Source organism: Strix uralensis, chromosome 5 (assembly GCF_047716275.1).
Source record: "Strix uralensis isolate ZFMK-TIS-50842 chromosome 5, bStrUra1, whole genome shotgun sequence".
NCBI lineage: Eukaryota > Metazoa > Chordata > Aves > Strigiformes > Strigidae > Strix > Strix uralensis.
This window is the reverse complement of record NC_133976.1, coordinates 78408266-78428684: the sequence shown is the minus strand read 5'-3', so window position 1 is coordinate 78428684 and position 20419 is coordinate 78408266. Positions and strand designations below refer to the sequence as shown.

The 20419-nt window shown below is 38.6% G+C and overlaps 1 protein-coding gene across 1 annotated transcript in view; it reads right to left on the bottom strand.

Moving 5' to 3' along the window:
* MYBPC1 (myosin binding protein C1) overlaps positions 1-20419 on the bottom strand; it is a 54670-nt gene that overhangs the window by 15343 nt on the left and 18908 nt on the right. Inside the window, exons 8-22 of the mRNA XM_074870269.1 lie at positions 19413-19579; positions 17078-17210; positions 15301-15425; positions 14119-14224; positions 13617-13783; positions 11864-12026; positions 11425-11531; positions 10060-10193; positions 8786-8942; positions 8037-8141; positions 7149-7337; positions 5326-5460; positions 1854-1922; positions 586-753; positions 12-100 (exon numbers count right to left, since the gene is read on the bottom strand). Of these exons, the coding sequence (XP_074726370.1) occupies positions 12-100; positions 586-753; positions 1854-1922; positions 5326-5460; positions 7149-7337; positions 8037-8141; positions 8786-8942; positions 10060-10193; positions 11425-11531; positions 11864-12026; positions 13617-13783; positions 14119-14224; positions 15301-15425; positions 17078-17210; positions 19413-19579 (2014 nt within the window). The remainder of the gene's footprint in view (positions 1-11; positions 101-585; positions 754-1853; positions 1923-5325; positions 5461-7148; positions 7338-8036; positions 8142-8785; positions 8943-10059; positions 10194-11424; positions 11532-11863; positions 12027-13616; positions 13784-14118; positions 14225-15300; positions 15426-17077; positions 17211-19412; positions 19580-20419) is intronic.

Sequence of the window (20419 nt, the reverse complement as noted above, 5' to 3'; positions counted from 1 at the left end):
TTAGTTCTTACCTGGAAAGGAATAACGAGATTCACAGTTTCTCCAACTCTTCGAGTATAGGTTTGTTTTAAGTGTCTTGGTAGACGAATCTTTGGAGGTTCTGAAAAAAGCCAGAAGCTCGTGTTTGACATTTATCTTCTTTTCTAACTGAGGCAGCACTGGTGGGCATCAGTATAAATAGGAGACTGTGTGGTCTACAATTCCCAAAAGCGACTAATGAGCGAGGTATCTTAAATTTCTTGGTCCCACAATGTTACATTCAACACACTGTTGGTTTTTGTAACACCAAACACTATGGTGGTAGGAATAGGCAAGAAACTCAGCTCAACTTAAAAAAAGCAACATCAGGTTCAACTTCTGCAGAAAAAAAGCCTTGAAAGCCTGAGCAATAAAGGCTCAGAAATGAAACAAATAAAAATATTATTATTTTTTTGAAGACATTTCATGATTTCTATCCACTGTACAATGGCTTTATATGGCCATATCACCAGTTTCCAACAACAAATCAGTATTAGCCTTAAAAAGCCAGTACTAAGTATGGAAGCAGATTGTATTTGTGGGTGAGCGTAGGCAGGAGAATCTTACCTATCACTTCCTTGACTAAAATAGGCCCTGGGTGGTACCTGGGCTCACTTTCACCAGCAGCATTCACAGCTTTTACTCTCACAAGGATTTTTGAGCCAGTCGGCAGGCCACTGATAGTAAACTTCGTTTTGTCTGTCAGCTCCGGGTTAGCCACGATCCATTCATCAGCTGGTTTAGGGGAATGAGGAGGGGAGGACGAATCAAAAGAATAGGGAATTATAAATACATCCACTGCACGAATGAGGAAAACTAAAGAACAGTAATAGATTCATTATATTCTAATGAATACCTCTATTTTGTTTCTCTAATTATGCTATAACATGATATTGATTCACTTTCATACATAGGAAGAATGTTTCAAACCTTAAAGGATTTCTGCTGATTATATATTTATATTTAGAAAAATAGATGTTTTTTATAATGTGTCTAACATTTAATTGTACCAGAGAGAAAGCTGATTAACTTTAAAATTCAGCTGACAGAAAACAAGGGGGACATAGAGTATATTTCCAAAAGCACTCATCATTGCTTTAACAGCTTCCTTGGAGAGAAGTGGGGTTTACAATTATTTTCAGCCAGTACTGAGTATCCTTGAAAGTACTACTGAGAGCACAAGGATGAGAGAAACACAGAATATTTACAAATTGCCATGAAATGCCATCTCTGTTCATGCCTTTAAAAAAGGAAGGCTGTGTCAGAATTATTCACATAATTACAGCATTCTCACATTTTTTGTCCTACCCCTGGGCAATCACATGTAATCCATAGAGTGATCATAACAGTAAAGTCTTTCAGAAAAGCTTCAATTACAAAAGATACTGTCTTTTCCACCCTGTCCTCCAAACATAGATTGCTTTAACACTGCTGGTACCTTGACATTTGGAGTCAGATTTATGCAGCAGCAAGTCAGTATCAATACTTTCCACATCATATAAAGACAGCATTATAAAGATGGTACAGAAGACAAGGGAACTGTTATAAACTAGAGAGTCCTGCAGACTTAGAGCGCAATTCTGTTGTACATTTTCATAACTGTGCATCTTTTAGGAATTAAGTTCTCCTTCACGCTGCTTCTTTCAGCTTCTAGCAGAAGAGGACTGCAATCAATGACTGTTTCCTGAGCACCTCCCCCTCCCCTTATACATGTACTACAGCAAATTCTGTAGACTGTTGCCCCTAAAAGTCACTCTCAGAAATTTATCTTTACTTTTACGAAAAGAGTTTTTCTTTCATTAAAGAAGATTTATATCCTTTGTTGAATACTGTACCTTCCAGGTTAAAAGGTGGCTCCACCAATTCCTCAGACAGATCTGTCGATATACCTTGTGAGAATCCATCTTTAAAATTAATCAGAGACACCCACTTTCACACAGATGGAGCATTTTGTCAGTGATTAGAAATTCCTGTTAGTAAGTATGCAAAGATAGATGCTGGGCTTTAAAGATTTAGAAGACCCATATTTAGGGAGACTGCAGGGAGGAAAGAGATGGGAAGAGGGCACCTAGATCAAAGAACAGTTATACATGATGCTCACAGGAAAGCTAATGGATAAAGGAAGAGGAGGAGATAAGGTTGGTTTTTTACTTTGGGCCTGATCACAGCCCTGAAAAGATGAAAAGAAAGAGACAAAAGGAACATTTGGAAGAGAGAAATGAAACAAAATCATGATGGGAGAAAGTATAGGAGAAGAAAACACATCATGGAACAGAGAAGAAATTCAGAGAAGAATTCTGAGTAAGAGAGACAGAAAAAGAGAAATCTTGAAAAAAACATTGGGGAAACAAAGGAAGAGAACACATTTAGCTAAAGGCAACATAGAAATAAAATTAAAGAAGGCCAAAACTGTAGATGATGACAGATATGTAATCACAAAGGCTTTATTTCCTGGAAAAAGCTATCACTGCCCTGAATTTCCTGGAATCCTGGACTTGGCTATTGTCAGGATAATAAAAATACTATTCTAGTACCTGTGCATGGTCCTGGATGGGTACATTGGCAAAGATCTCAGCCAACAGAGACTCTGAAGTGCCTATTTGCTACATATGAAAACATATAATCTGCAGGTGCAATGGCCCTTTAAAGGCAGATAAACTTAGTGTCCTAGGGAAAACTAGTGCCAAGTTCATCGGGCTGCCCTTGAAATGTCACAAAAGAGCCAGTTGGCATCATATATTACTAGGAATTGATTTCTCTAGTGTCAACTCCACATCAACACAGAAAGAGTTCAAGTTGGATGTTGTAAACTAGCCCTGCGGAGTTCTATATTCACATTATTCACACCCGTGCAATGCTGGATCCAGACACCCATGATGAGACTCCAATTCAGTAATATACACAGAGAGGTGTCGAAGGTGCTACCATAGTTGAGAAGTCCAAGAGTCCGCCATGTTGACCAAGTTATGAGGTTCAGACTAAAGAGAAATAGCAATTTTCACAAAGCCAACCCAATGCTCATGGTACATGATTCTTCTAAATTATGATTATATATATTTTTTTTCTCCCTATTTTCAGCTTGTGATTTCTCCTAATGATTTCTATGATAAGGAAGACTCAAAAAAGCCCTCTTTAAAACTGCTTCAGTGACAATGATGAAAGAATGGAGAAGGTGAAGACAAATGAGTTTACAAACAGATAACTAAAAGAACAGCAGAATGAATATAGACAGTCATAAAAAGTACCTTGAAATTAAAAAGAGTTATTAAACATTATAGAAGATATTAGTTTGAGGCAGAACAGGCACTGAAAGGACTGAGAAAAGGAGGAATTGTGATATTGCAAGAAAGAAAAAAAGGACTGAACACAGAGAAAAGGATGTACATTCCAGTAACACATCTTTTTTAATTGGTATTTTCTACTAAGCTTGCCTTTTCCTAGCAATTTTCATAACATATATACATAAATAATGTCAATTGTGTATATATAGATGTATATGCATATATAGGAGGCATATATAGATATACATAAACACTCAGAAAACTATGTAAAATACATTGTACCCATTGTATTTTAACTGAGGTGGGTAACAATAAAATGACAGACTTGACTGCCATTTTCTTGTATCTTCGTATGTTTTAAACCTATCTGAAAAAAAAAAAAGTAAAGAATTTGTTCCTTTCAACAGGTATGCAAAGATCTTCTGCCTCATAGTCCTTAAATGATAGATTTGGAAGATTCCTCTGAAAACCATATACTGTCATGTCAAGGGTTTTATGACAGTAGAATTTTACAAGCACTTTTAACTTTTTTTCCCCACCATCCTACCAATGCTAAACAGAGCACAATATACAGCATACACTGAAGTCCTCACATTGACAGTCTCCTTCATATTCCCATACGTCTTTCCTGTGAAATGGAAACTTTATAGGAATGCTGTATCTTGATGTGAGACTGCATGCTTACTCGTTCTGAGCTGTTCCCACAGCTCCCTCCCAATATACAAAGAAAACCCTTCCTACCATTCCAGCAGTGTCTGCCTTCAGGTAATCTTCTCCAGACCTCTGAGCTTCTTGCAGTCTGTTCCTGCTCCTTACAGATATTCAGCTCAATACTACAAGATGCTGAATGCTCCTGAGAAAAGCCAGTGGTTCTTCTTCACTCGCTCTCCCACTCGCCTGGGTGAGAGCTGAGGGCACTCTGCTCCTGTGGTATCTGACCACTTTAGTGAACTACTGTTTTCCTGGATTGTCTGAATCTGAAACACGTGACAGTGTGAATGACAAGTTCTGTCCTCTACCTCTTGTCCCCAGGCTGTGGACTGCATTCAAGAAAAGCTTTCACTGAAATAAATGCCTTTATGAAAAAAGGTGTCCAACTCACCACTTGATTTACAGCGCAGTTAAGAGCAGCAGCTAGCACAGCTGAAGATTAGTGTCCCATTCATCCAAATACACAACACTGCTGGAGTCCCACTGATTGGCATTTGCCCACAGAGGCTGGGTATTGCATATACTACTCCGGGCTATCTGATACTTACCCAGGTGTTGGTGGATTTTACTTTTTGCAAATAGACTTCATTTGATGCCAGTTCAGAAGAAAATCTGCTGGAAAATACTGTTTCTGCTGCTTGATCACCACACTTAGTTGTACAATATGAATTATATTTCCCTATTCCTTGTTATTTTACTCTTATAAGTTTACTCAGGCTCTTACATCTTTATCTTTCCCTTTCAGTTCTGTATAGATTCATGTCTTAGATGGACATAGTTAAAGATCCTGTATCTAACTACACTGAAACACTGGAGAAATTCAATATCCAGACATGAACTTTACATGCCTAGATAACTTCTGCAGCCAGCTATTGGAGAGGCTGTCTGTCCTCAGTATTGGGAACTGGCACTTGAAGTAGCCAGTCAGTAGTATGTCCCTAAAACGCAGCCAACTTGCACATATTTCGGACCGCACTTATAGCTATTCATTATTTTCTATTCATTCATCTACTCTTTACTGCATCAACTCTTCGTTTAGCTCAAAAAAGAGGTCAGTGATTAACATGGTACTTGGTACACTACAAAAGATTATATGGCGTTTGATCTGGATTTCAGATTTCAAACGTAAGATGGGTTGAACTACAATCAGTGAGCAGGATCTGGAATACAAAGCAATGGAAGCCTGAACAAAACCCTTCTGCTGACTGATTAGTCTCTGCCTTAAAGTGAGAGCATCTGATACCTGTAGAGAAAAAATGGAGAAAGTCTCACCTACTTCCACCATGAATAACATACCACAGTCGTTGTCACTTACTTCCTTCAAAGCAGTACTCTACAACGTAGCCATCTAACCCTGCTGCTCCGATGTGGTCTGGTGGCCTCCATTTCATTGTAACTGTGGTATCAGTTACCCCATCCACTGCCAGGAGAGTTGGTGGACTAGTAACAGCTGAAGCAAGCAGGCAGTGGGGAGAAGGCAGAAAACTGTGTTACAATTAAAGGTTTACATTTATGGTGTGTATTCCTCTAATTAATTTACCATCATAGGTGACAGGCTAAATCCTGCCAACCAGGCATTTCCAATCATCCCTGGCACGTCTTTCACAGTTAGGACCAAACTAGGAGAAGCAGGTACCTCATCCCATATCTGCTCACAATCTAATCCAGAGTGAAATTCCTCCTACTGAGGAGTGAGAAGGTCAAAGAGTGGTGGAAGGTAGAACAGAGAAGTTGTGAGTAGCGTATCCTACAACAGCAGGTATTTTCTGACAACAGGAGAACATGCTGTAGCAATAACAGCCACCTTCTCCCTCCTCCTCTGCACTGTGGGGGTGCCACTGGCCAAGGTGGAAACCTTTGCTGGCCTACAGAAAAAGACACCTTTCTTTTACAGGGACTTGCAGTTGTCACAATAGTTTGAAAATCTGTTTCTTTACATGAAGAGGTCACCAAATTAGTCTGTCATTAGGCGAATGACAAGGCCTTCTAGCTGTTACATTAACACAAAACAATAAGTTGACATGTAGAATAGTATAAAATAAGGCCTCGCCTGATTTGGATTGTATATGCAAAAGGATATTGAAAATAAGTGATCCTTTTGGGGATAAAAGGCCCTACGTCAGCTAATGGCGATCCATGAGGCATAGAGTGAAATTAGGGTCTATTCAATTGTATCTTATCATATGATTTATTGCAATATTGGGCAAACCCACTTAATTTTTTCCATAGATTCCTACCTTTATGGTAAATCGTATACCTGTGTTTTCTATTTTTTAAAATGGAAATGTATGGATTATATGTGAATACTTGTACATCTTTAAATGGCAAGCTGCTATGTAACAGCAAAGCATAAGTAGTGAAACATGAGTCTCATTTTCATACAGTGTAGCCTGCAGATAGTGATCTTTAGACTTCTGGTCACTTTTCCTGACCATTTTTGGCCAAAAGCCAGTGCCTGACTGAATGTATAGCAGGAGAAAGACACACAAAACAACAGGACTATAACCCATCATCTTTATCAGTTCTCTAAATTGCCAGTCTAACTGGCAGTAGTTTGACTCTATTGCCTCAGGAGGTACCTATGATACACAGAAATGTGGAACTATTTAGACTAGATGTCAGGAAGTATTTCTTTACAGAACGGGTTATTAGGCGTTGGAATGGATTGTCCAGGGAGGTGGTGGAATCCCCATCCCTGGAGGTATTTAAGAGTAGGGTCGATATAGCGCTGGGTGATATGGTGTAGATGGGAACTGGCAGTGCTAGGTTAATGGTTGGACTAGATGATCTTCAAGGTCCTTTCCAACCTAGTTGATTCTGTGATTCTGTGATTCTGTGATATTACTTCTGGTCCTTAAAACATACTGACCATAGTATTGACTGTATCAGGCTCACCTATAGCATGTCACTGTTTTATTGTAATACACCATTTTTCTGTCTATACATCCTTGTTTCTTGTTTATAAAAGACTATAAATCCTTCAGAAATAGACATATAGTTTATGCAGGACCTTATAAAGACAGGTCCTGAGCAATGCAAGTGCAACAAGAACTACAGTTATATAATTAGATGACTGTAATAATATATTAACGATAATTTTCTAAATGCATGCCTATCTCTACGCTCTTGATTACTTACCTAAAGGAACAAAGGATTTCGAAGGCATACTTGGTTTGGAAATGCCTATTGCATTAACAGCAAACACACGGACCTCATAAGCAACACCTTCAATCATTTTCTTTGGCTCAAAAGTTGTTTCTTTACACAGTTCAAAATTCAGCCTCATCCACCTGGAGCTTTGCTTCTTTTTCCTTTCAATGAAATATCCTATTGACCAAACAAAATTTTATTATAGTAAGTGGTGGCATAAAGCTCAATAGTGAAGGGTCTTTTTTTTGACTGCCCAATGGCATTTTTTCTGGATACACCTCAATATCACCTTCTAGCCTCAGAGTGGTTTAGGGATTATTGTTATATTTTTTCCATCACAAGCTATCTGATAGTCACCTGTTTGGCTTTCACAGCCACATAAGAGCTTTTTTCAGACTTCAAAACACTGCTGTATTTAGTTCAAAGTGAAAAGGGCCTGATTCTGCTGGCCTCTGGGCCCCTCTGACCTTCCTCTTGGTTCAGTGTATTAGAAAATATTACAATCTACTCAGTAAATTGTTTCTGAAATTCCTGCTAAGATTCAAAGAGGCTAACTGTTCAAAGTTTGGTATTACAAGAGGTTGACTTTCAAGTAGGTTAATGGTTGGACTGGATGATCTTCAAGGACTTTTCCAACCTAGACGATTCTGTGATTCTGTGAAGCAGGGGCAACATACAAAATGACAAATCTCAAAACATTAGAAAAACAGGTATCTGATAAAGTCAAAGATTAGGTAGAACATTCTTGCAACTGAATACTCAAAGTGCAGCTCTCCAGGGCCTGAGCTAAACTCTGATCCTATGGCATTCATTATTTGGGGTTTGTTTCTTTTGCCTATATTAGAGCATCACCACAAAAATAAGAAAACTATGTACCTAAGATGGGTGATCCACCATCATTTGCTGGAGGTTCCCAGGTCATAACACACCAGTCTTCACCCACCTCAGTCACATCTGGTGCCTGAGGAGGATCAGGAACATCTGTTGTAAACAAAGTAAATATTATTAAAAGAAACCCCCACAACTTTCTTCTTTTTGTGTAGGTTGAAATAAAAAAATGTCAAATAAGAAACAAATCTGAATAGCTTTTATAGGAGTTCCTAACGAAGAGACAGCGAGAAAGGAAGTCTTTGTGAATCTTGTCAGGTGGCTAGGGAGGAATAAATGCCAAGCTCTTCAGCACAGCCAAGACACTTGAGAGGCACTTGAGGGCATGTGGTAAGACAGAGCCCACAGCCATATGGAGAATGGAGAATAGTGTTAAGGGAAGCCTGAAGCAACTGCACAATTTGGCCCCTGCAACATGAGGTGGCAGTGGGGTGATAATTAACTCCTACTCAAATCCCATGCTAAATTCCTGTGTCCTTCAGTAACACTGGGCCTCATACCCTTGCACCTCAATTCCACACTTGAAAAAGGGACAAATAGGAAAATGGAAGTTTTCTGAGAATCTACAACAGTTTGGTAGCTAAGGAGGACAGCATCTACAGAAGGGACACTTCAGATAGAGGAAGAAGAATTTGTCTCTTGTTGGGGTGCAGAAAATTAGGATTCCTCAAGGAGCATTTATTGAAAAGAGCTGTGATAAAAGGCATGGCTCATACGCAGTGTTCCACATGACTTACCAACCACTTTAATGTTGATTAGAGCTGTATCCTCTCCAGCCTCATTCTTTAATGCTATTCTGAAAGGACCTGAATCTTCCCTCTCAGCTACATCAATGACCAGACAGCTGCTGTCTGGATATGTTTCTGCTCGTATTCTTCCACTGTCTGTGATCCACTAGGAATCAAAGTAAGCAGAGGGAAAATATTTTCTAGATTCAGGAATCAAAATGCTCAAAAATCAAAATCCAAATGCAGTACAGGACACTTCAGCAACAATACTAAAGCAACCATAAGAAAAAACACTCTAAAGCTCAGAATTTCAGTCACCCAATGATCACATAAATGACAAAATAAATTAGGGACAAATAAATAACTTTAAAATATGGTAACTGTTTTGTACTCAGTCAGCCATTGCATCTCAAAGGAAGAGGCACTAGGCTTACTTGTCTTACTTGTGAGCAAGAACATACTTTTGTCAACACTACCTGTCATTAATTTGATGGGGAGTAGTGGATTCTCCCAAAAGTCAGATTGAAATGTAATGCATTCAGTTTAAAGGTCAGAGTGATTGTAATGGTCAGTAGTTTGTCCTCATAGATTTCAAATGCTGGCACATATTTTGGAGTAAGACCTCTGCTAGAATAATTCCCTATTTGAACAAGTCCACAGTGGTGATACTACAATTAATGTTTGAAAAATAGTAGTCAGAGGTTTGAGCAGGTAGGTCTCACAAATCCAGTAATAATAACATGTTCCAGCTTCCACATACCACAATGAAAATTTAGATGTGAAAAGTGGATTTTTGGTGTTCCACAGCCAGGGATTGAGCTACGCAAACTTATGCATTAAGACACCAAATGCAAGCCACCAATCACCCAGCCTATTGTTTCATTCAAGACTTCACACTCCATCAGAATTTATCATTCATTTTCCAGAAACAGACCATACCATGACTTCCTGTTGAAACCTGGCAGCCACTCTGGGCAGTATATACAGAAGATGTTCACCAGTTTTCTTCTGCATCTCATATATCTCTCTCTTTCACATTTATTTATAGCAAATCCATATTTTTTTTCCTTTGTTAACTTCAGCCTTTGCTCAAAAAAACCCAAAAGATACTAAATAATATTTATCCATTTTACTCTTCATTTTTGAACGGGAGTTTTTTAGATAAAATACATCTCCTCCTTATTTTCTGCCATTAAAATCAATGTCTTTACAAGGTTAAAGGTCAATTTTTGAAGGAAAAGGCCCTTTGTTAAGCTGAAGAAACATTTATAATGACAATGTACCTTGTCCCCTTTACTCCACGTGACTTTTGGAGTTGGCTCGCCAGTGATAGGGATCTCAAGTCGTAGTTTGCTTCCTGCCACTACTGTCACAGTGTTTCCTTCCCCAAGACCATCCAGGTGGAGTTTAGGAGGATCTGAAAAAGGAGAGATTGTCCAAATTTGCCATGTGGCTGCCACTCTGAGAGTTCAGTGACCTGGCACAGGTCTGCAATATAGAGAAACGTGCTCTCTGTTTTGTATTTTCCTTGTATTTTTAGTCAACTGATCTTTTGTTCAGAATAAAATTTGTGAAGACAATTTATTTTTAAGAAAATCATTATCTGATGAAAAATAAATCATGGCACCACAGAAATTTTTGAATAGTAGGACCATAAATAAAGAAAAAATCTATCTTCCTGAGGCAGAATTATGTATATTCAGGTAACTTCTGAGAGAGAATTCCTCTAAGTGGCTCTTGAGAATTTCCATTACAGGCTTTCTACAACACCTTTTATCATACTTCAGACATCACTGTTCTTACAGTTTAAAGTTTTCTTAACTGAAATACTTTTTCTGAAAATGAAATGGTAATTTTTATTGTATCCCATGTGTATGGAGAATAACTGATGAATATCCTCTTGCAACTTTTTTTAATGTATTGGAAGTTATATCGGTGGGTATAACCGTCCCATTTCATTCTCCCTAAACCTTGCCAATACTTTTTCCAACACAGATATCCCACTTCTTTCAGCTTCAATTACAGAACATATTTTCTAAAACTTTGGTCATTTATATTACTCTCCTTTTGACTTCCAAGTTGCTGACTGCCCATAAAAGCCAGTGAGGTATTGCTGTGGAAAGAGTCAATGCCCTGTTTTATTTTTGTTTGAAAGACCAGGATCATTAACAAGCCTTCTGTTTTGCTAAGTGAATAAAAGCTGGTCAGAAGCATATTGCTCTCTAGATAGCATTTAACATATTTAAGGAATAGGTAAATATGTATCTATTCTACTAATCTTCTACCAGACTAAATCACATTTTGCAATGTCAGCAAGTCAATTTTTCAAAGAAGACAGCATTATATCTGAAAAGAGGATAGCAACGGGTGTTTTACACAAACTCTTAATAGTGGTTTAGGTTTAGGAATTCAACATCAAGAAGGCTTTCCCCAGGAGCTCCCTGGCTAAACTACGAGCAGATCCTGAGCACAGGCAACGCGCTGTCTGACTACCTCACTTGCATTTTGTCAAAGCACCAGGTCTACTTTCTCTGGTAGATGCCTGCTCAGAGCAAACAGATTGTAAGCAAGGATATTTCACATTGCTTTGCATTTCCAAAGGTCAGAGAAAGAGATGCTATATATAAGTCATTGTGCCATCTACTTACCCACAACATGTACTTTGCATGGAATATTGATATTATAGGCATCTGGTACAAACATGTATTCACCCTCATCATCAACAGCAGCACTCCCTATAACAAATCTGTGGATTCTGTAAAAAAATAAAAAATAAAAAAATAGAAATTATTTGTGAAGACTGCCTGAAGCTACAAGGAAAAATCTGTGAAAATTTTAGGAGATCTGTGCAAGTGTGTAAAATTACTGACTAAAATTGCTTTGCTGGCTGCTTAGTGGTATTTTAGCTGATTAAATACTGTGTGATTTGTACAAAATATTATCGAGACAACCACCAAATAATGTAACCAATTTTAATATTTTTTGTTTGAACACAGAAATACAAAAATACAGGAGTGTAATCCACATATTGGCACATCTCTACAGTGTCATTCAATCAAAAGTCAAGTCAATACACAACAAGCTTACCTTCCTTTGTGATAAAGCTTTACACGGTCACTAGCTTCAATCAGTTGCCCATTTTTGTACCATTTCCCTTCCACATTCTCAGATATCTCACACTTCAAGTGGATTTCCTGTCCAAGCCTCACAGTCTGGTCTTGTAGTGCAAGTGATATCTTCAGTGGTCTCACTGAGGAAAACAGAAGCAGAGATATTAATGCTAATATCAAATAAAATCAAAACTCATGATTTTGTCACAGAGCTGCTACTAGCCATCACAGTAGTCTACAAATCAGAAAAATGCCTCCAATAATAAAGTTCTCAAGTCAAAACACCAGTAATATGTACATGTAAGCTACATGAATTAACCTCTCTTCATGTAGCTGTTGCCTTAGAAAGGGTGATCAAAAATACCCATGCCGTGACCTGAGAAACTCCATGGATATTGCCAGTAGAAGAACTAAGACCAGGAGCATAATTTGAATATTGTCCCCTTTCTTGTGTTTGGGTGCTGAAGGTAGGGTATTTCTATCCCCCCAGAATCCAGTAAGAAATTTTCAAGAAGTGAAAGACCTGTGTCCCCAGACCTATGCACTAGACGGGATTACAACCCACCTTTCCTGTGATCTAACAGTGATGTAACTGCTCTCATAGCTCTCCCAGCTGATCCAAGATAATTTGGAGACTTACCAAGGTATTTCATCACAAGTGGGGCTGTGGTTCTCAACCTGTTTTGTCAGGCTTCTAGCAAAGGCTGACTGTCCAGTAAGCTTATTTTCATACACTACTTGTTCCCATGGTTGTTAAACTTCCTTAACTCACCCTACAAATATCCACAGACATTACTAGCTTTTGAAAAACTTTAGTCTGAGATCTGGTGCCCCAGTTCACTTCCACTTTCTGGAAGATTAGATGCTGTAGACCAGAGTCCAGTCTGAACACACAGTACCATCTGCATGTAGCAAATATCCCTGACTATAATCTGACATAGGAAACAAAGAGGATGGGAAAAGCAGTGTTTTATAGAAAGCCAGCTGGAAAGTCCTCGGAAGAAGTTGCATGAAAGGAAAGATGATGGAGCTCAGTACCCATGGTGGATAATTTCCAACTTGATAATAGATCAGCATGAATTGATTGTGCTTAGGATGCCAATTTGTACAAAATAGTCAAAAGCAGTATAAGTATCACGAAATGGTGTATGTTTATGCATAATGTATGATAACTTTAGAGGATGGGCACATACATTTCGTTTAAAAATGCAGGCATTTTAAAGAGATATTGCACAAACAATACTGAGGAAGCTACACGGTCACATGTTTGTACCTATGAGTTCGGGTCATTTGACTGATGACTGTTAAGAGTATGCCTAGTTATAATAGAACTGATTATTTTTTCCAACATACTTTTTTTTTTTTTTCTTTTTCCTGATTTTGGCTAAAAAGCCTTGGTTTGGCTTTCCTGTGAAAACCTGAAAGGATTGAAGAAAAGCAGATACTTCCCTTGAAAATTTCACATTATTGACCTATTATATCTTTGGATGGATAGCTTTATTTTCCATCTTAACAGAGCGACAGAAAGTTTTCAAGCAGGACTAGTTCATTGCCTGTTACTGGAAACAACATCTAAAGGAAGGTCACTGTTCTGGAGATATGCAGCGAAGAAATTGGTACGGAAGTTAAGTCTCCCTTTAAACCTCCGGGAAAAGGCAAGCAAATTATTTATTTCTGTAAGCTAGTAAACTGTGACATATGAATTCAAGATCAAGATGGACGATACTTACAATCAACCGAAAGCTTGGCTTCTGACTGGCCTCCCGTTGTCATTACTGAGTAAGTTGCACTATCATTCTTTGCAGCTTCCTCTATGATCAGAGTGTGTTTTTTACCCTCAACCTTGATTCGATACCGAGATTTAGCTTCATTGGTAAGTTCTACACCATTCTTAAACCTAATGGAAAAAAAAAGAATTATTATTTTTCCAGTAGAAGTCCTGTGCAAATAAGACTCCCATAGACTGAAACTTCCAGAGAAGACTTTGTATATGTATATGTATATGTATATGTATATGTATATAGGATGAAAGTAAAGGTTAACCAAACTCATCCATTAATGTATGAGGATATTTTTGCTTTTGCTACGTTTTTGAATAATGTTTTCTTGAGATTTTATTAACAATTTTCAGGTTTACTGGTATAGAAAAAGCTGTCCATGGTTTTGCCTACAATTAAAATACTCTGGGTTTTATTCTCAAGGAAAACAGTATCTGTTCAAAGTGTGGCTTACCATTTCACATTTGCATCATCCTCAGACACTTCACAGCTCAGTTCTACTCGTTCGCCAACATAGGTATTGGTATCCTCCAGGCCTTTGGTCACCAAAATTGGAGGATCTTTGGAAAGAGAAAATTACTTATTTACAATCTGAGAGAGAAAACTAAGTGAAAGAGGTTTTCAAAATCATGCTATAGAAGATGATACTACTTTAAAATTGTAATATCCGTCTCAGTGCAGCTTTTCCTGCCTTAAATCAGAAAAGCGATTGCTCGTTAAGATGCTAGTAGGAAATGTACTAAATAAAAAAATAACATTTGTTCAGGTTAATACCTGCCTTGCATCCCATTTTATTGAGGGTTTGTCCAGGCAGGTCGACATGAGAAGCTGACATTCCCCTCTTGCCTCCCACAGATCCCTCTTATAAAGCTGCGTTTTCACCAGGTCATATAGCCCGTTATGCACAATAAGATGACCTGATGACATAACGTGGTGCCCTTATTGGTTTAACCCATTCCTGCTATCCAAACTCAAATTTAATAGCAAGAGATTGTACAACAGTTATCCCCTATAAATATCCCTGATATTAAAGGGGCAATGGGCTCCATTATTTTAAACAGCTTTCTGAAATATTGATGATTTTTTTCTCTCATTGTAAGTTCTGCTTTTTTGTTTGTTTTGTTGTGCATATGTGATGATGCCATGAATATTGTCAGTAAGACTATCAACACTGTGGGAGCCAAAAGGGTGAAGAAATGGACGCCCATTCATAGCTTTTGATAGAGTCTTCCCTTAAATCTGTGCAGATGGAATGAAAATTAACTGCTAGAAAGCCTGATCTGAGGGTAATTGAAACAGATCAGTTGGACCAAGAGTGGTGTTAGGGAAAGCCAATGCTGTGGCAAATGAGTCTTCTAAACAGCTTTTAAACTGTGAAGGAGACCACAGACCCACTAGATCCCAATGCACAGTGTGAAATCAACCATATCCCCATTTCAGGGTTTTCACTAAATTATTAAATACAGGATGAGGAAAAAAATGGTCAGGGATCACAGAAATACAGACTGATCCCAAGGGCTGCTAATACAAATAGAAAAAATATGCTGAACCGGATCCTCCCTGTTAATTTCTTTTGCAGAAAAAGAAGCCACACCAGTTTGCAGCAGGTGAAATAGGAGCAAGCTGACGTAGTTACCTCTTACAAACAGTTCTGTGGAGCATTTCTCATCACCGGCTGTTACGTAATAGCGAGCATCATCTGTCATTGTACAATTATTGATGAATAAAATTCGCTGGTTACCTTTGTGCTCAAAAATGTATCTGTTTGAATAGGAATGCAGCAAAGATACATTAGCAAAACTGTGGATCCCTTTCATTTTATGTAGAAAGTGATTTAGGGATTATTAGAGGTGAAAATCCTGGGTTTTACACAGAACTGGAAAAATTGTCCTGGGAAGCAATTTCCAAGATTCAACAGAACTGTCATAGACTTTTTAGCAAAAAGAGCTATGGTGTAGAGTGACAATGAGCATCTTCTGGTTTGTTCCAAAATCCCAGGCTTCAGTGATATGAAAAAAAAAAAAAAAAAAAAAAAAAGAGCAGGCTCTGAAGGATGGCAAATAAAATGGAGTCTTAAACTCTAGATGAGTAAAGATGAAAATAACCAGTAACAGGACACCATCCTCATTCCAACACTCTTAACATTTTTGTGAAGTATAATAATAGCTGAAGTTAAGAAGTTAATATTATTGGTAGGCCAGATGGCACAAGAGATCAGTAATGGGATATGGGGTTTTGGTAATAGGATATGGAGCCTTTCACCTTTATGTCACCAGTTTAGATCTGCTCCAGGTTTGTAACGACCAAAGCTCATTAGCATCTGACAGCTGCTTCAGCAGCCTAGACGAAATGCACTGGAGCATTCAATACAGTCCTACTGGAGAGGTATCCGTATAGCTGCCTGCAAAACAGTTCTGAAGTGCTCATGGCAGATATAAGGGCTGAAAAAAAGTTACCCTCTTCACTATGCATTTTTTTGTCAACTATGAATATTAATGAAGATCCTTCATTGACTTCTGCAGCAACAGAATGAAGGAAATCTGCCCCTTCTCTGTAAGAGGGCTTTTGCTAATTACTATTTTTTCACAGGGCCAAAGGAGAAAGTTAATAGAATTTTGTGCTGCTGTGAAACATTTGAGGAACATGACATTGTTGTGCACTACTGGTTGCACATTGTCATTCCTAGCTGTGTCTGACTGTGGAATGGGATTTTCTGCACCAGGTTGTAAGAACTGGTTGTACCCACGCTAGGGATTGGGCTCAACTTCCAGCCATTGCTTTACCTATACTCAAGTGTCTGCACCTGAGAAGCCACTTCTTCTAGATCAAGCCAGAGAGTAAACCAACATGCAGCTGATACAGATGAAGAAGCAGTCTGGGTACCCGAGACCTGTTGCACATGACTGAAGTCACTTTGAGCTAAGGCAGGTTGTTGACTTCAGTGTGAGCGTTAACTGGGTAGTGGAAGGTGAGTCAAAGCTCGCTCCCCTTTCCTCAGGTGGTTTATGAGCCAGGTGGGTAAGTATGTGATGCCAAACATCTCTCCTCTTAGCACGCAATTACTGTAGAAAGATTCTGACCTCTTTCAGACATAGGACTGAGGACAAGTAGTTTATTTACTCACAGTGTTTCCCAATTTTTTAAAAAACTACCAAGTAGGAAATGGCTCCATGTTTTGTTGAGGATCTTTAATTCTTTTCTCTTGAGGCAAAGGAGCCAATCTACATTAACATTTAGCATACAGTGGACTTTTCTGGGTCATGAGTAACACAGCATTATTTGCATATTTTTCACATATAATGAAATTCAGAAATAAAATTGGTGTAACCTGAGCAAACAGATCTATGCAACATGCTTGTCAAGGAAGTACCTGTGTACCCATTTTATTGCTTATATATAATAAAACCACTTACTTTGCACTTGGTCGTATTTCTTGGCCATTTTTATACCATTTGAGTTCCACTGTTGGATCTGCTAGCTCCACCATGAACCTTACTTTACCTCCTTTGTCCACCTGATATGCAGGATCAAGACCTTTGGCAAAAGCTGTTGTGGAAGCCAAGTGTGATTATAAAAGAAGATCAGAAAACAAGAATATGAATGCTGAAAAGACACTGCATAGATCTCATACCTCATCAAAGCTATCAGAATACCTGCACTCAATGTTACGCATCACTCTATACTCTTAGGCTAGTCCACATGAATCAGTTTCTTTTCTAGAAATATTAGAATAAGTGCAAAGCTATGCAGATCTGATTATCCTGACCAAGTTCAAGCTAGTATCTCTTCATTACTTTGCAGTGTGTCTGTTCTGAATCGGACTGGGTAGATGCAGCTTTGACAGCTTGCTGAGAAGTGCTATGCCAGAATAAAATTATATACTGCTGGTGCCATGGAATCATTTACAATTAATCTGTTACAGAGGACTTCTCTATAGCACCACCACACAAGTTAACAGGGAATTTTAAGCTAAAATTTCTACTGAGCTTCCTAGTATCAGAATAAACACATTAGTTTGTCTAAAAGCCAAATTCTTTCTCTAGGTTGCAAGGAGTACACTTGTGATAAATGTTACAGCTCCAAAACATTTGCAAAAATATTTGAAACCAGGCAAAAGTTGTCAGTCTGTGAATCCTAATGAGGCTTTTCAAAAACGTTCTTTGAGATGTGCAAATGTAGTTGTTGTTTTGGGCAAGTAAGAACTGGTGCAACTCAAACATTTCAAAATAGTTTGACATCAACATTTAGCTACTGCCATCCACAAAAGTTAGATTCAGGGGAGAAGATATCTGTGGCTCAAAATTAAATAAATAACTGGTGCCTCAAACAAATTGCCCACAGATAAGTAATCAATTTCTGCTAAGGTTTATATCATGTGTATGTCCGCTTGCAGGAGACTGAACATATCAACAAAGAAAAGTAGAGTTATTAAATCTGAAAAGGACTTTCTTATGTATCTTATTGCACTGTAAAAGTTTCCATTTTATAATAAAGATGGTTGGAGGGGAAGAACACCCTACTCTCATCCTGTCACTACCATAGATATTTTCCCCAACATCTAGAGCCCCTCCTGTAGGGAAAACCCTGTCCATGAAAAGATCCTGATATGGCTGGCAGCTTCATCTTACTCAACAGGGAACTGGAGACCGGGACCAGATAGACTGGTCCCAGGTGCTGAGAGATGCCTCTTTCCCAGTAAAACATTCACGTGATGCACCTGGGTAGGGAGCAGCTCTTCCTGCCAGCCACACAATTCCTGCCCCAGCTTCCAGCCCTGCTCCAGATGCCTGGGGCATGGTGAGGAGTTTCCCTGGGCTTTGGACCCTTAGAGGTCTCCTCAGGATACAGAAACTGCCCCAGTGGCTCAGCCAAAGCCCATCAATTCCCTTTCTCCCTCCCTCAGCTGTGGCCAGAATCAGATATACCGGCAAATGAAAAATGTAAATAAAAATTAATGTGTAGTAACATAACACATGTTACGATGTGAGGTAACGGATGAGGAGAGAGGGTATATCAGGGAGCTGGATTACAGCTGTATTTGTGGAAGATTTCACCTACACAAAAGGGACTCCTCCAGGAAACCAGCAGAACATCGGATGTATATATTATATCCAGTTCTGAAACGCTCTCCAGGAACAAGCAAATGCCACAATAGTATAATGGATAGTGTGTTATATGTGCGTATACATATTATGCAACAGATATTTTATATACACATACATATAAACACATACCTTTATTTATGTATATATTACACCACTCATACCATTCAGTAGGGTAGATGGGGAAAGACAGGCCTGAATGTCCCCACCCAGTGCAGGGTGGAGGGTTTTTAGTACAGGTGGGATTTCAGAGGAATGTCAGATTAAGTGCAAAATGAAATTATGAAGAGCAAGCAATATGTTTGGAGTGACACTGTTTTAGAGCAGAAGATATTAATGATAACCCAAGGTCTAATTTCCACACTGTTTGACTGGTAACACCTTTCCACACAACTGGGGGATATTGTTCCAGTTGGAACTACTGTCCAGCCGAGAGGGAGGGACACTTTTGGTAAGCACTGACTGGGATAGGGGGTTTACACTAACCACAGTGGACCAAAGCCACCTTCTGATTAACTCTTTCCAGTAATAAGGTTTGAGTTGTAGTGTGCAAATCCCCTTACATGGAAATGAAACACATTTAGGTTTTTAAGGTGGATGCTCATGTTTAACTACTGAACCTAAGAATATTCTGTCTTATCCATACCTGCACTCTTCTTCACTTCCCTGCGCATGCGCTTCAGACGCTTTAACATGCCTCTCAGGTCAGTGATACCATACTGAAAAGCAATCTTCTCATATTCACTGGGATTCGCGTTCTTCAGGAGCTCCCAAACATCTACCTCAGGTTCTTCCTCTTGCGGTTTAATCTCCCTAACAGTAGCAAAATAAAATTATGGGAGAAGAGTTAACGAGGCTTTATCACACCATAAAAAAAGGTGAAGGTGAATCTATCGTGAGGTTAGAAATGTTTTGATCAAAATTTGAAGGCTGCCATCATATTTTGTATTTCACTCAGTATGAGTGGAATAGCTCAGAATGACATTCACACCTTATTTTACACTTCTTCAAGGCAGAATTTGAATATACATTTTCATTTGTCTTTTTCTGATGTAATCAGTTATGAGAGTTTTTATATTGCTTCATTATTTAAAAAAATATACAGTTTGAAAATATAGTACTATAATAGCATATGGGCTAATCCCACTTAAATCACTTTTATCTGGAGTGGAATCAGTTACAATTTATGATGGCACCACTGAGATCTGAGTCTAATCCATACATTTCATAATTATATAAAGATGCTTTCAAACCCTGAGTCCCCATAACTGCTACTAGGGTTGGCCAATGAAAGGACATTGAAATACAAGGGAATCTGGGTCTGTTTATAGTTACACCAGTGCTTCTTAGAGTTACTTAAAGTTGGCATATGGATAGGAACTGGGGATTTCCACACCAGCTTGGACTTGCAAGATGAGTCTGTTGGCTTCCATGTTTATCTCAGTCTTAAGAGCAGGAATTGTTTTCAGAGGCCTGTGTGAATAGCATCATCTTTATACAGAAGTTTCAATACCATGTTTACTATCTGCAACTCCAGGCTAAGACAACCAATAAAGAGAAGTATAATTATTTCCACAGTGGCAACCATTAAATGAGAGAACAATGGAAGCATCCTAAACAAAATTATATTTTTTGAGATTGACAGTTTAGCTC